Below are 16,045 nucleotides of genomic sequence, written 5' to 3' on the forward strand. Positions count from 1 at the left end.
TTGGACTACAACTCCCATCAGCTACGGCCAGTGTATGACTGATAGGAGTTGTAGTGCAAAAACATCTGGCGGGCATCATTTTGGGGAAGGTTGATACTTGGCAAGAAAGTATCAACCTTCACCCCAACTGCTGCTTTGTAAAATCAGTGTTTTAGGTAGCAACCTGTTCTTTTATGTTTTGTAAGATGCCGTGCATATTTGATGGTACCTTGCATATACTTTTAAATTACTTATTTATATAGACTCTACCATAAACATGTGCATAAATGCTCCCCCCCCCCTTTTCTTTCAGCCCGTGCGTTAGCAGAGTGATTCAGATTGAACCTCAAGCATATGCAGAAGCTGGTGACAGCACACGCCACAGCCCTCCACCACCATACAGCAGCCACAATTTTGCACACGAAACCCAAATCACAATGCAGTCCACTGTCCAGCTTCGCACTGAATACGACCCTCATACCCAGGTTTACTATACCACCGCAGAACCTCGCTCAGAAATATCTGTACAACCCGTCACAGTGACACAAGATAACCTCAGCTGCCAGAGCCCAGAAAGTACCAGGTCATCCAGGGACCTCCTTTCCCAGTTCTCAGAATCTACACTGCATTGTCTGGAGCCACCCTGTACAAAATGGACACTCTCCTCTTTTGCTGAAAAGCAGTATGCTCCGTTCCTACTAAAACCAAAAGCAAAGGTAACGTCTCTGTGCTTGTCTTGTGTGTTTCTTCGCAACAGGAGCACTGCATGCCCTGCCTCTTGGTTAAAGACGGCTTGATTGTTTCTACCATTTAAGGCAGTATCATACCACTTTGAACAGCCACGGCTTTCCCCAAAGAAAAGTGGGGAAATGTCTTTTGTTAAGCATCCTGAGAGGAGACTCTTCTCCCCTCAAGGAGTTACAGTTCCTAGAATTCCCATTACAGTGGACCCTCAGCTTGCGAACGTGATCCGTGTGGGAGGCACGTTTGCAACCCGCAGCACCACGTCTGTGCACGCGCGGGTTGCAATTCGGCACTTCTGCGCATGCACAAAGTGCGATTTAGCGCTTCTGCGCATGTGCAACTGCCAAAACCCAGAAGTAACCCGTTCCGGTACTTCTGGGTTTCGGCGAGTCCATAACCTGAAAGAACACAACCTGAAGCATCTGTAACCCGAGGTATGACTGTATTATTTCCCTTGTGCATAGATCCAGCACTGACTACTCTAATCTGGTGTGTTGGGCAGTCAGGATCTTGGCACTGCTGAGGGTGATTTGCAATTTGGCCTTGGCATTTTGTGCTAAGAGAAATGGTTCTAGACTTGCTGACATTGCAGGGAGATGGAGCTGTAAGCAGTGCTTTTCTTCTAGAACAAAAGGTGCCAGTACTCACCATAAAGTTGTTAGAGTAAGTGGCACACTTTTAACCAGTGCTTTCCTTCTAGGGGGAAAAAGGTGCTGGTACTGCGTACTTGTGAGTACCCCCAGAAGAAAAGCACTGACTCTATGTAGTATTTGTTGCATGAAACTCTTCTGAATGATGTCACTTCTTCATTTACCCTTCTTTATTCTCCTTTTTTGCAGCTTGTGGTCATTTTTCTTTTCCTGGCCTTACTTGGCCTCAGTCTTTATGGAACTACTTGTGTGAGAGATGGACTTGATCTTACAGACATTGTGCCACGGGAGACACGGGAGTATGACTTCATTGCAGCCCAGTTCAAGTACTTCTCATTCTACCACATGTATGTCGTTACGCAGAAAGCGGATTATCCCAACATCCAGCACTTACTTTATGAGCTTCACAAAAGTTTCAGCAACGTGACGTATGTTTTGTTGGAAGAGAACAAGCAGCTTCCCAAAATGTGGTTGCACTACTTTAGAGACTGGCTGCAAGGTAAGGAGAAAAATAAAAACTCAGTTAGCTAATCCAGATTTTCTGCAAATGTACTCTTTTCTCGTTCTATTCCCCCCCCCCCCCCCCCGTTACAGTGGTTTTCTTTCTTCTGCTTCCCTCCTGTAGTATCCCTTTACATTTTATTTATTAAGGTTCCTTTCCTTCGGATTGGCCTGTTAGAAACGATATTCCTGGTACAGGTTGAGTGGTGTACACCTACGCGAGTTTCATATGAGTTAACCATTCATTCATTTATTTTAGTTAGTTAGATTTATAGCTTGTCCTATCCCCAAGGGGTTGAGGGCATGTTACACTGTGTATAGGCACACACTAATAACATAACCCCACATACTCCCAATCATTTAATGTACTGGAATGGATTTTTATTTTTTTTTTACAAAAAAAAAAAATTACGGGAAGGAGGGGATTTGTATTTTTCCACTTCCTAAATTCGTCTTATTCCGAGTTGCCCTCAGCAACTCAAGTTTTCTTAGTTGGTGCTTTGAATTCTTTTACATGGTATTAGGATAACTAGATTTCAATAGTTGCTCTGTGCTCCTGGCCAGGTGTTGCGGGGACTGGATGTGCCGTGTTTTGGCAGGCTTGCTCCATTTGCTGCTTTTGTTCTGAACCCGTTCGGCTTCAGGAGTGAGGTTTATTGCAACTTTCTACATGGGAGGCAGTTTTAAAGGAAACAGAGGGAGGGTTTGTAAATGGGAATTGAGCATCCAGAGCCTAGGGCTGTGTCGTTTAGGCCATGTTTTCTCTTTCCATCGCTCTTATCTCTTTATAGCTGTAGCTAACCTATCAGATCTGTAATGATGGTTTTGATTACAGCCTCTCAGTGCAGCTGTGAGGTGGGTCGGTGGATTATCTGCCCCCCTTTTCCCCTCTTCTCTCCCCCTTTCCTTCCCTTCCTCAGACATGTGGTTCATTCATCTCTTCTCACACAGCCTCCTTGTGCTGGGCTGCGGCTTACTGTTCTAAATCTGATCCAAATTTGTGCTGTGAGGTATTTTTGCCCACCCTTCCCCCCCCCCCCCACCCAGCCTTGAAAGGGGTGGCAAAGAGGGAAATAACAGTTGAGAGTGAATAGGTGTTGGCTGTGATCTTTACACGTGCTGGCAGCAGATCCCACAACTTGTATTAGCTACACAAGTTGAACAGATGGAACAAATTGACAAAATCGTGTTCACTCACGCTGTGCTCGAGAAGGAGCTGAGTTGCTGTTTGAAGTTTGAACGTTGGAGTGTGGGTTTCTTTTTCCTCCGGCTTTGTGGTGGAATTTCTGGTCATGTTGTCGTGTAACCTATGGCTTCAGCACCTAGTGGTAGCTGAAACAACACAGCGCTGGGTGTCTCCTTCCCATTGTGTAATTCATTTTACAGGGGAGTGAGTGAGTGGAGCTTTATTTTAGGCAATGGTCTGAATTCCTCCCCAACTCTGTAGTCATAGTCAGTGGACACAATCCACCAGGATCCTCCATGAATTGTAGTGCTCATTGAGGAGCCTGAATGGATCCTGCACAACATAATAAGTGAGGAGTGTTTTGGTTCCTTTCAATTTGGAGATCACTTTTGTATTATTATCTGGAAATGTGTGCTGATGAATGGTTGCTTGATTTGGGGGTGGGGGTTGGCTGGGGGGGCATTGTGTCTATGTGTGAGTCCTGTGCTGAATTGAGATTTATGGTGAGATGGTTCTATAACACTCTTACATTGCTTCCTTTTGATTATTATTATTATTATTATTATTATTATTATTATTATTATTATTAAATAAAAAGTCTGATTTGCTGCAACTGTTGCTATGCAAGTATATATTGTTCCTAGGGAACAGAGGGAGCAAATTCATCTCCTGGAGTTACTGTTTGCAATCTGTGCCCTCCTTTCCCTTTATTAGAGGGGCATATCTAGGATAAAATTCCTGATCTGTTTCTCTTCGTTTTTATCACAATGCATGTAGTGTTAACGGAGCCATATTGTGCATTAGGAGATTTCATAGCAAAGGGCTGTTGCAAACTTAAAGTTGTGCATATTATATGCTCACACAAAGGGGTTCCCCAGCCCATGTGTGAACATGAATGCCTGAATACACAGCTCTATAAGTCTTTCAAAACACTGCATACACATGGAGTTCCAGCTGCCTTTCTCTCTCTCCATTGGATAGAAGCCATGTGTTCCGCCACACACAGCAGTGTTATGATGCCAGAATGTTTTCACGTGTGGTAGTATTTGGCTAAGTGGGTGTGGGCGGATTGGGCCAGTTCTGAGCAACAGGAGGTCTTGTCTGGAGCTTCAGCCTGGCAGTCATCCACAGCCTAGCTGGAAGATGGGAAAGGCAGGTTATGCAGCCTCTGGAGTTCTGGGAGGCTAGTGTCTCAGGCATGTGGCACCCTCCCAAACATCTGTTTGGGAAGCATGTCACAGTACTCTAGCCAGGCTCTGCTCGTTCCAGGCCTGTGAGGAAGAGGCTGGAGTGGACAGAACTAAGAGTCAGAAAGAGCTCTAAGAAAGTGATGGTGGTGTTGCACGTTGCTTGTCAGCACTTACTCGAGGGCTGAAAACTTTCACGATCCTGCGATCTCTTCATTAGCAGTTTGAAAGAAAGGTTTTTCTTCTTTTGGTTTACAAGCTGGGTGAAAAATAACAACAACAATCTGTCCCCTCACCTTCCAACAGGGCTTCAGGAGGCTTTTGATCGCGATTGGGAATCTGGGAAGATCACATACAACAATTACAGAAATGGATCCGAAGATGCTGTTCTGGCTTACAAGCTTTTGGTTCAAACGGGCATCCAAGACAAACCCTTTGATATTAGCCAGGTAATTTAAAAAATGCTACCTTAACTCTTATTTGGTTAAATGGAATGATGCAAATGGGAAGTAATTTTCCTTCCTGCTTTACTGTTTGAGTAATGGTGACAGGAAACTCTAGATGAATCCCACCACACACAGGGAAGAGCTTATTCAAATGTATTCCTCATTACAATGGTGGCAATGAAGAATGAGACTTCTCTGCTACCTTTGAATCTGGACAATAATGCCCAGAGAAGCCATTTCTAAGGCTTATCGCGACCCGACCACAAGGTTGAACAACCCAGGTGGCTTGCTGTGATTTGTTTTCTGAGCACTTTGTGAATAATGTTACTTACATCTGCTTCAAACTGAATGACACCTCAAGTGCAGAACTACGCTTCTGTTTAGTTTCAGTTGATTTAACCTAGAGATGTGGACAGAATCACTGGAAATGTCTGGCTGATCTCTTTGTGCATTTGAAAAACCTTCCTGGCTATTAGTATTGAGTTTACTGGTTTGGTCATGAAGTGACCTTCCTTGAGGTGGGAGTAATTCCTGCCCTCTTGAAGGAGACAATTGTGATACTTTTGTTGAAGAAACCATTTGTGAATCCCCTCAACCTGAATAATTACTGGTCTGTTTCCAACCTACCTTCTCCTGGCAGATGGCGCAGACTATCTCAGTAGGCCCTTCAGAATCCCCTGCTGCTCTAGGGTTTTCTGCAGGCCCCTATGTTGCTTCCTTATATGAAGTCTCCCTGGGCTTCCGGTCAGACTGAACCCTGATACAAGTAATCTTTTGTCACTTTTTCATCCTTCTTATGGAACTGCCATTCCAGAAAAGCCCACAGCCTGGCGATGTTTCCAGGATTTGTTCTGGCATCTGTTGTGCGTTGATCTTAACACAGCCATAGTTAGTTAGCCTAAGTCAGCCTTCTTCATACCTTGATCCCTGGATGTCGTTGACCTACGACTCCCATCATCCTTTGCCAAACTGGTTGGGGTAATGAAGGCTGTAGTTCAGCAACTGCTGGGGACTCGTGGTGGGAATAACTCTGGCCTAAATTACAGTTTGCAAGCCAGCTTCTGACTGTGGTTGCAAAGCTAACAATTGTTCATGAAAATATTCAGACACTAACCATAGTGCCATAGACCAACACCCTTGCAGTTTTGAAGGTGCCTGCATGAAAAAGGATGGGGGCAGATTCCATGCAAGCTCCCTCAGTCCCCTAACCATGGTTTGATGGTCAAGCAGCAGGCCTTTCTCTCTCTCTCTGTTTCCTGTTCTTTTCTACTACTTTAAAATAAAATCAGCAGCAGCAACAGGCCTAGGAATGGAGGATGTTGTGTTTTGAAAAAGAGATCCTAACCATTTATTTGATATGAGAGTAATCAAATTAGATAGGTTTACATCCTGGCATCCATTCTTTTCTTCTGCAATGCATAATTTATCTTGCTGGTTTTGTAGGCCCAAGGAGCTCTTTTAATGTGCATGTATGTGATTTTCTCTGTTTGTAGTATTACATGACACAGTCTAAGAACATTTTTTAAAGTCACATCTTCTGTGCTAGTCCCAGTCATGACTAAGGAATATGAGTTTAAATGCACCCTGATCCCAAATCTGCTGAACTCCAGTGGGGCTTGGTTCACACAAAATGCTAAGCCAAACCATGGCAGTGTGAATGTACAGAAGCGGTTGCAGCCGCTTTGCTCCTACCTGGTTATTTTGCTACTGCGCTGTAGTGACCTAAGCCATGGTTTGCTTTAGTGTGTGTTATCCAAACCCAGGCTCATCGTTCAGTTCTGTTCGGACAAAGCACAAGCTGTAGCCAGGGTACAGCTAAACCATGAGCCCAGGTTTGGACAACCATAGATTAGCACTGTGCGGTACAAAATGAGTGGTGAGGAGCAAAGCAGCCACAAGCCAACATAGGTGCTTATTCATGCTAGCCCATGGTTTGGAATGCATGTTAATGAGGGCATTGTGGGAGACTTCTGCATTTCTCTGACCAATAGATGAAGTGTCACTCTGCATACAACTAGATCAGGCTTCCTCAACCTTGGCCCTCCAGATGTTTTGAGACTACAGTTCCCATTATCCCTGACCACTGGTCCTGCTAACTAGGGAACATGAGAGTTGTAGGCCAAAAACATCTGGAGGGCCAAGGTTGAGGAAGCCTGATCTAGAGGCTTCTTACGTCTTCTGTACCAGCATACAGTCTTATGAATGAGAGGAACTGTGCTTGCTTTGCACCAATATGAGCGGCAAATCTGGCATAGTTTGCTTTCATTCCAATGCTTTGAGTTCAGCTTCTAAGTTCTCCCAAGCGAGCTGGTTAAAAAAGAAAGAAATAGGTTTACTCAGAAGTAAGTCCCATTGGTTTCAGTAAGACCCCTGTACATGTAAGACCCACTTCCTTTAAAAAACAACAACAATTTATATTAAATGTTTTCATGAAATACAAAAGAACATGCAATCTCTCTCTTTCTTTTGGTTCAGATTATAAAGTCTTTTGGTTACGTTCAGTGTAAGACAATATGGTACTCAGAAGTAGGGGGAGAGGGTGGGTGATAAACTTGCACACTATTTTTAATTCCTCCCCCCAACTTGGTATATGTGTGACTTCCTTTGAACACTTTGAATAGAAAGAGAAGTTATTCGGGGGAAATCGTCATGATGTTAAAAATCTCAGATCTGTTCATGGGCATCCCAAGCTAAATGGGAGAAGGAATGATACCTCCTGACAGATCATTCTTCTTTTCTCCAAAATTGCTTCCCCATTCCTGAGTGTGTGCTGAATAACACTCTATCCTGATCATGAAAAACCCCTGCATATGAATATGCTCATAAGATTTGGGCAGAGGGTGTTTCCTGTATTTATATGGTCTACTTTTTTGTAGAAGCACTGATGCAGTATCTGAATATTCCCATAGGCTAAGCAGCTTTGGATAGTGGTGTAGTCCCATGTTTTAGCTGCAGCTTGTAGCTGTTTGTACAGTTTTATTTTACATTTTTTGCCATGGGCAAGTTGGGAGGGCCAGTTATGCTATGTTACACTTATGTGTGATGTAGATAGCAGTTTCTCATTAGAATCGTATAGAATAATTCTCAATAGAAGTGCTAACATCCACCACCGCCTCCCGCCCCAGGTACAACAGGAAGTACCTCAAGGAATCAGTTGTTGGGCCGTCTGGGTGGGCTGCTGCTGCTGTGCCCTCATGAGTTTAATTCTGGCTTCCATGCCACCAGTCCTGATCTGCTGGTTTGAACTAGCAGCAATCAGCCTGGGAACTGGAACATGGTCCCTGCGTGGAGTACAAGTTCACGTGCGCTACAAGTTCATGCCAAACACTGCCAAAGCCTTCTTCTGTCTAAGGACCCTTAAGGGAAGTGTTTAAAAGTCTGTAAAGGGAACTGTGTCGTTCCAAACTCCACTGCTTTGCTTTCAGGCAGAAAATAACATTCCAATGACCTTCTCAGGAGCTGTTTGCTAGACTCAAAAGCACGGTACTTAGAGTACTTTGACAAAAGTGGTATTGGGTAATATTGAATGATGTTGATGGTTTTATTATTATCTGTAGCCTGTCCATCTGACTGGGTTGCTGCAGCCACTCTGGGCTGCTTCCAACAAATATAAAAGCATAATAAAACATCAAAACACACACACACACACACACACACACACACACACATATATATATATATATATATATATATATATATATATATATATAAAGGTAAAGGTACCCCTGCCCGTACGGGCCAGTCTTGACAGACTCTAGGGTTGTGCGCTCATCTCACTCTATAGGTCGGGGGCCAGCGCTGTCCGCAGACACTTCCGGGTCACGTGGCCAGCGTGACAAGCTGCATCTGGCGAGCCAGCGCAGCACACGGAAACACCGTTTACCTTCCCGCCAGTAAGCAGTCCCTATTTATCTACTTGCACCCGAGGGTGCTTTCGAACTGCTAGGTTGGCAGGCGCTGGGACCGAGCGACGGGAGCGCACCCCGCCGCAGGGATTCGAACCGCCGACCTTTCGATCGGCAAGTCCTAGGTGCTGAGGCTTTAACCCACAGCGCCACCCGCGTCCCATATATATATGAACAACAACTACTTATCTTTATGCAATATGCAAATCCAGGGAGGAGAGAGAACCATAATCAGGTGCCCTAAGAGACTTGTTTGTTGGTTGGTTGGTTTGGCAGCAAATGCAAAATGCAGCATGGAACAAATGATTGCCCATGGCTCCTGATATAATTTCTTCTGCCTGGGAGGGATAAAAGTGTGCTGCTGCCTCCGCAGAGGCTGTGAGCTGTTCTCTGCAGTTCCAAAGACAATTTGAAGACATACAGTTGTTGCATATCCTGTGGATTAATTGAATCCAGATCTCTAGATTCCAGCTTTGCTTTTTTTTTTTTTTAGGCTGCTGTCACTGTTGTTTTTCACATAATTAGAAAGACCTGAAAATGAGAGTTGGGGCAGAATGAAAAATAAACAAAAGAAAACAAAACCCCTTGTGTGTCGCCCTTTTCCTGGCATTTTCTGTATATCACCCCAGTTGTTTGGCGGGACATCTTTTGTTCCTAGAAAATCCGATTCAAATTCTCCAAATTCACTTACCCACGTGACCCCTGGAAGAGTGGACTCATCTGGTTTTGGGTGCTGGGCATTTTCTGAATACATAGGTCATAGGAGGCAAGTGTTAGCAAAATTTATACAGATGTTGTTTTATTTTTATAGCTCTCCTCCATTTACTGGGTGGCATTTCCTTCAGTGTTAACAACAGAGGTTAACTGCACACAGACGTCTATAGGACTCTTGCCAGATTCTCTCTCTCTCTCTCTCTCTCTCTCTCTCTCTCTCTCTCTCTCTCCCCCCCCCCCCCCGCCCCGACCTCCATCGGTTCCTTTTTCTTTTTTTCTCTCAAAACTAGCTTTAAATATGTTTCTCCAGTTTGGTCATTTCCCCCCTCTTGGCTGCAGACAACATTTTTAGAATTTAGGTTTAATTGGCTCAGTCTTCATCTGGAACCTTCTGTTGATTTAATGTTTCTAATGAATTGCATGCAAAGCATTTTCCGCTATATGAAACCTCTTGAATATAAAAATGTAGTTTTTCTACCATAAACAAAACTCTCTTTATGACATCTCTGCTAAGTATAAAGTCTTCTTTCAAAGGCTATTATTCCATTTTACATGCTGTTGCATAATGCCTTTCCTTCTTGTGTTAAAAGAATTGGGCATAAGTCCTGACATTCTGAACAAAAGTCCTAATTCCATCCTAAACTGTTCTTTCCTCTTCCTTCCCTCCCCATTTTTATTTTTATTTTTTTGCAGTTGACTAAACAGCGCCTGGTGGATGCAGATGGAATCATTAACCCCAATGCCTTCTACATCTACCTGACAGCCTGGGTTAGCAATGACCCTGTGGCATATGCTGCCTCTCAAGCCAACATCCGGCCCCACCGTCCAGAATGGGTCCACGATAAAGCAGACTATATGCCAGAAACCAGGTTGAGAAGTAAGGAACGCTTCCCTTTTAATGCCTTATGGTTTATATAAGTGCCTCGGCCCGTCTCTCAGGGCCCAGCAACTCCCCAGTCAGTTGACACTGCCCAGGAGTCAGACCATAAACAGAACAATATATTGCGTTTCTTAGTAAAAACTCAGGAGACAGGTTGTGGTTGTGTAATGTAGTAGAAGAATGCCATGCGTCGGTAGCAGTTCATCATTTTGAAAAATGAATTCTTTAATAGTCTATATCAGAGGTCTAAAACTCGTTTCATGTTAATGTGCCCTGTTCATTTTCCGTGGAAGGGGAGCCTTCAGTTCCCCGTGGTGTGCTGCCTTTGCAAATGTGGAGCTTTAATAATTGGGAGTTATATTTTGTTCACTCTGATTTTGTCAGTTTGGGGTGCTTGTTGGGTGGGAAAGAGATCTGTATAAAGAGGATCCTCTGCTCTTGCAATCCGTCCCCAAGTCACCCGTTCCGAATAGCAATCCCAGTTTGATTCTATTTGCTTTTGCTCTGGATTTATTGGGTGAATTGCTGGTTGGTTATTGGGTGGCAGGAGTCAGGAGAGAAGAGGACCAGTACTTCTGGAAACACAACTGGATAACAAGCAAATTGTGCTTCACTGAATCCGAACCCTAAAGCTCTTGGGCAGCCAGCCAAAACTTGTCTTAATGAAAATTTATAGTTGAGATTATAATAGGGCAAATCATGTTTAGTAAGTCAACGGAATGACCCTGCAGTGTTTGGAACACACAGCAGCAGCAAGAACCTAATGCTAGTTGTGTGATGGCTTTTTCGAGGGAGGAGTGGGTGGTATTGGGGACTTAGCATTGCTTTTTAAAAAGAGAGCATGGAAAATTTGGGTGTGTTGAGTCACTGAAGGATAAAAATGATCTACTTCCTGAAATAGTCATTTGAAGTATTTAATCTTTCTTTGATTGACTGTAGCATGCTCTTAAAGCTCATTTTTAATAACCAGGGAAAATGTAAGAAATGTACTGGCCAGCTTTAAGCTTTCAAAGTATTTAACTGATTACAAGTGCTGGCCCTGATTCACTGCTTCCTTTTTATGCTGTTGGGATTCCATGCTGTCAGCTATGCAATGATTTCAGAAGTATTGCCCTTCTAGCAGGGCAGTGCAAAAGTACATGAGGTTTTGCGATTCTCTCCAGTCAGCTGTTAAACCCATTCTAAATCTTCAAATGTTAAGTCTTTGTTTGCTACTGTTCAGGCTTATGTAGACGGCTATCAACAAATACTAGTGTAGTCAGCACAACGGACTGGCTATTTTAAAGCCCATTTTGTATGGCAGTGGGTGGTATCACACCTTGCAAGCTAAAATACTCTTAACATAGGTTGTTAAGGCTCGATTCCTTGACATTTTTTGTTAACTGATATCATTAATGATGGTACATGCTGTATTTATATGATTATCCCAATTTAACAGTAGGCTTTGAGGCAAAATAAAAATAAATGAAAGATAACTTGTGGGATGTTAAAAACTAGAGTGATATCCAACTAAGTCAAAGATAAGTCAGTGTGGTGTAGTGGTTAGAGCAGGCATAGGCAAACTTGGTCCTCCAGATGTTTTGGGACTACAACTCCCATCATCCCTGACCACTGGTCCTGTTAACTAGGGATCATGGGAGTTGTAGTCCCAAAACATCTGGAGGGCCGAGTTTGCCTATGCCTGGGTTAGAGTGTTGGACTGGGACCTGGGAGACTGGAGTTTGAATCCCCGCTTGAACATGAAGCTTACTGAGTGGCCTCGGCCAGTCAATCACACCCAGCCTAACCTACCTCACAAGGTTGTTGTGGGGATTAAATGCGGAGGGGAAGAACCATGTAAGACACCTTGAGATTTATGGAGAAAAAGCTGGGATAGAAATGCAATCAATCAATCAATCAATCAATCAATCAATAATTCAGTGTACACTTAGTGATTTCAGAGGACCTACTCTTTGTATGACTAACATTGGATATCACCCAGTGATTTATTGTGTGGCATAAGATTTTGTGGACTAGCCATGAGACTGTATAGCAAATTCCAAAGGAAGACTTTATTCCAGCTGTAAACTAGCCTTCTGATATGTTGATTTTTAGCGAATACTGGATAAAGCGCTTCTAAACGGCTGCTTATTGTAAACTCAGTGCTGCTCATGCTTGCAAATTTTGCGCAACATCCATGGCCTCATTATATTTCCCCATACCAATTTAATCTAGATGGTCTTTCTTGGAACCTCCAGAGTTCTCCTTTCACCACTCGCTATATTTTCACACTACCATTATTGAACATTATAAGAACTTTTGGAGGGGTAGCCATGTTTGTTTCGTGCAGCACTTTTAATCAGGATTTAACCTGTCTGCAGAAAATCCAATGAGTAAAAAACAAATGTGGAAACAGGGAATTCTTGCCACAAAGGGTGTTGGTTTTAGGGATGCTTCTATAATATTACAATGTCTATTGGGGTGTCTTTATAACTCCCAAATGTATAGCATGATAGTGGGAAGGCTTGCCTGTATGAAATCTGAAATGTACTACAGTGGTGCCTCGCAAGACGAAATTAATTCGTTCCACGAGTTTTGTCATCTTGCTATTTTTTTCGTCTTGCGAAGCACGGTGTCGGAAAAGTTTTGGAAAAGCTTCAAAAATCACCAAAGTCTTCAAAAACCTCAAAAAAGGCTACCACACCGCGTGCTATGAGTTGCTCCTCAAAGTCAAGTCGCAACTGTATTAACGGTGTTAAGAAAAAGGAAACAAACTTGCAAGACGTTTCCGTCTTGCGAAGCAAGCCCATAGGGAAAATTGTCTTGCGAAGCAGCTCAAAAAACAAAAAACCCTTTCATCTTGCGAGTTTTTCATCTTGCGAGGCATTCGTCTTGCGAGGTACCACTGTACACCTCTTCATAATGAAATGTACTGCTTCTGCTGCATTTTCTTGGTGTATCTGAATGTACCATTTAATGCAAATTAATCCATGTTGGTATTCTGGCACCAGAGAGCCAAACTGCTTCATTTGTCTGTTTCACTCTGTATTCTGATACAGTGTTTTCCAGCATAAGTTTGTTAAAGCATTGTGTTTTTTCCCGTTTCCCAGTCCCAGAAGCTGAGCCTATTGAATACGTTCAGTTTCCTTTCTACCTCAATGGACTGCGCGACACTTCTGACTTTGTGGAAGCTATTGAGAAAGTGAGAGCAATCTGCAATAACTACACCAGCCTCGGGGTTCCCAGTTACCCCAATGGATACCCGTTTCTCTTCTGGGAACAATATATTGGTCTCCGTCATTGGCTCCTTCTGTCCATCAGCGTGGTTCTGGCGTGTACGTTCCTGGTGTGTGCCCTCTTCCTTCTGAACCCTTGGACAGCTGGGATCATTGTAAGTGTTTGCTGAAGCAAAATTCCTTTCAGCATAGCTCTTGCTACAGCCAGGAAGGTTTTGTTTATGTCTGGCTACTGATGGGGTATGCATATTGCATCATTCGTGATATATTTATTCAACTTGAGGGGGTAGGGTTCATGAAAAAGGTATAAGCCTTAATAACCTTCATCCTTTGGCCTCCTCTATTTGCTTAAGTTTAAAATAAAAATAAAAGTGTCTAAACTTTTGCCCTCATTCTGATACCTAGAGGTAAAAGAAAGAGGAATTATTAAACGATTTTTTAAAAAGCATATTATTCTAGAGAGCTAAGTGATTTTTGCGTCAAGATTTATTTTTCTCATAAGCAATTCATTATTACGTTCTGGACACAAACCTGTTACTTTTTGTTTTGGAAATGAATCTCGTGGACTTCCAAGTAAATAGCTGGAAAATAAGAGTTTGTTCTTACACTCGCTATTTTTGCAAGCGAGTCCCAAGGTTTTCAGGGGCCCGAGGCAAGGGACCCGAGCTGCTCCCCAGAGTGAAGTCCTTCCTGACATTTCTCTGGAGCTGGTTTCTTTGTTGAGCTCTGGAAGTGTTCATGGCCTTAACCCAAAGAGCCGCACAGGATTTCAGGGCCCAGCACCTGACTGCATCGGTTGCTCTTTGCTGCTGGCTTGATCTGAGGAGTCCTGTGCAACTTCCTCAAGAGAGGACCAGTGTGAAAAATTGCCTGGATCCCCAAAGTTGGGTTTCATGGGGGAAGAATAGTGCAAGGCAGGGTTGCAGGGTATAGGAAAAATAGTCTGATGAATGTAAATTGTATAAACTAGTTTTTTATATGTTCTGGAAAGCGCTGGTGATCTTTCAGCGCACGGGCATTCTTTTTCAAAAGGAATGTTGATGTTATGCTGTCTAAACTTTACAAACTTCCCCATAGCTTATAAAAGGGCAGAGGTAGAAAGCAATTACCAGGTTTTGTCCTATAGATGTGCGTACAGCAGGTATGTTAAAAGGCAAATGTTTAGTCTGGAGTAGCTTTCAGAAGTCATAGGCTGTGCATGTTATCATTCACGAGTCATTAGCTTATAAAATAATTTATTGCCGTGCCTATAGGGGGTGGAGTTTGCTTTCAGAAAGGGATTTTACCTTTTTAACCGAGTCTTCAGGCTTTCTCCTTCTTCTGTTTCGATGCCTTTTTCGTGTTCTCTACCCCCTGCCTCTAATTTTGTTTACGAGGCAGATGAAAGAAGAAAAATAAAAAAGCCTCCCCTTAACTTTAACTGTTTGCTTTGTCCATGCCAATCCCCCCAAGTTCTTCAAAGCTAAGAGGCCCTTTGTAACCCGACACCCATCAGCTGATTATGGCATTCACTGTTTTCCATGCATTAACTACTCCCAAGTCATCTTCACTTACTCTGTAATTTGGTCAAAAGGTTGTCTGGGTGGGTGGGTGAGGGGAGCCCACATGCTGTATCTTTCCTTGTGTTAATCACTATACTGGGACTACGTAAGTGGAGGTGGAATTCAGGAAAGAAGTGGAGAATGGCCCAAATGATTTCAGGCTGTATTGCCAAACAATAAGTGAAGCAAACCTGTATACTTCGATTTCTGCCTGGCTTCAAAGAAAACTATTAACTCGTGGTTTCTGAAGAGCCTAGACATTTATTTCAGTAATTAAGAATAATAAATACCAGTGGTTCACCTTTTCATTCTCCCTTTCCCTCTCCATTCTCCAGATGTTTTGGACTACAACTCCCATCATCCCCTGCCAGCTGGCTGTGCTTGTTAATAATTGTAGTACAAAACATCTGGAAGCCACCAGGTTGGTTTGCTGTTCTGTATATAAGAGGGGAAGTTGCTAATTGCCATTTGGATCTCTTTAGGTGGTGGTGCTGGCTCTGATGACAGTGGAACTCTTTGGCATGATGGGTCTTATTGGGATAAAACTGAGTGCCGTGCCTGTAGTCATCCTGATTGCTTCTGTTGGAATTGGAGTGGAGTTCACTGTTCACATTGCCTTGGTAAGTGGAAGCTGAATATCTCATTTTGTTCTTTGATAAACCCCTTTTTTTGAAAAAAAAATGCTCCCTTCTTGCCAAAAAATATGCCTTGCATGTGGACAGCTAGTTCCTCCAAATGGAGATTGGAATACAGTGGTACCTTTGGATGCAAACGGGATCCATTCCGGAGCCCCGCCCGTTCGCATCCTGAAGCGAACATAAGACGTGACTGTACGTGTGCGGGTCGCGTTCCACCGCTTCCGCGCATGCGTGTGACCTCATTTTGAGCATCTGCACATGCGCGAGTGGCGAAACTCAGAAGTAACGCACTCCGTTACTTCCGGGCCGCCGCAGAGCGCAACCCAAAAATATTTAAGCTGAAGCGTGTTCATCCCGAGGTATGACTGTAGAGCTCTTCCCCATGTATTCCTAGTTTTCAAGGAATTCTTTGATGTGGAAGAATGGAGCATTCAATCATGTAGACTCCATCCACATTCT

The 16,045-nt window shown here is 43.4% G+C and overlaps 1 protein-coding gene across 3 annotated transcripts in view; it reads left to right on the top strand.

Annotated features, from left to right (window-relative positions):
• PTCH1 (patched 1) overlaps positions 1-16,045 on the top strand; it is a 112,293-nt gene that overhangs the window by 80,547 nt on the left and 15,701 nt on the right. For all 3 annotated transcript variants that reach the window (XM_028748954.2, XM_028748955.2, XM_028748953.2), the window contains 6 exons: positions 293-695; positions 1,563-1,872; positions 4,554-4,696; positions 10,006-10,189; positions 13,282-13,562; positions 15,431-15,568. In XM_028748954.2, coding sequence (XP_028604787.2) covers positions 293-695; positions 1,563-1,872; positions 4,554-4,696; positions 10,006-10,189; positions 13,282-13,562; positions 15,431-15,568 — 1,459 coding nt within the window. The remainder of the gene's footprint in view (positions 1-292; positions 696-1,562; positions 1,873-4,553; positions 4,697-10,005; positions 10,190-13,281; positions 13,563-15,430; positions 15,569-16,045) is intronic.

Source organism: Podarcis muralis, chromosome 11, assembly GCF_964188315.1.
Source record: "Podarcis muralis chromosome 11, rPodMur119.hap1.1, whole genome shotgun sequence".
NCBI lineage: Eukaryota > Metazoa > Chordata > Lepidosauria > Squamata > Lacertidae > Podarcis > Podarcis muralis.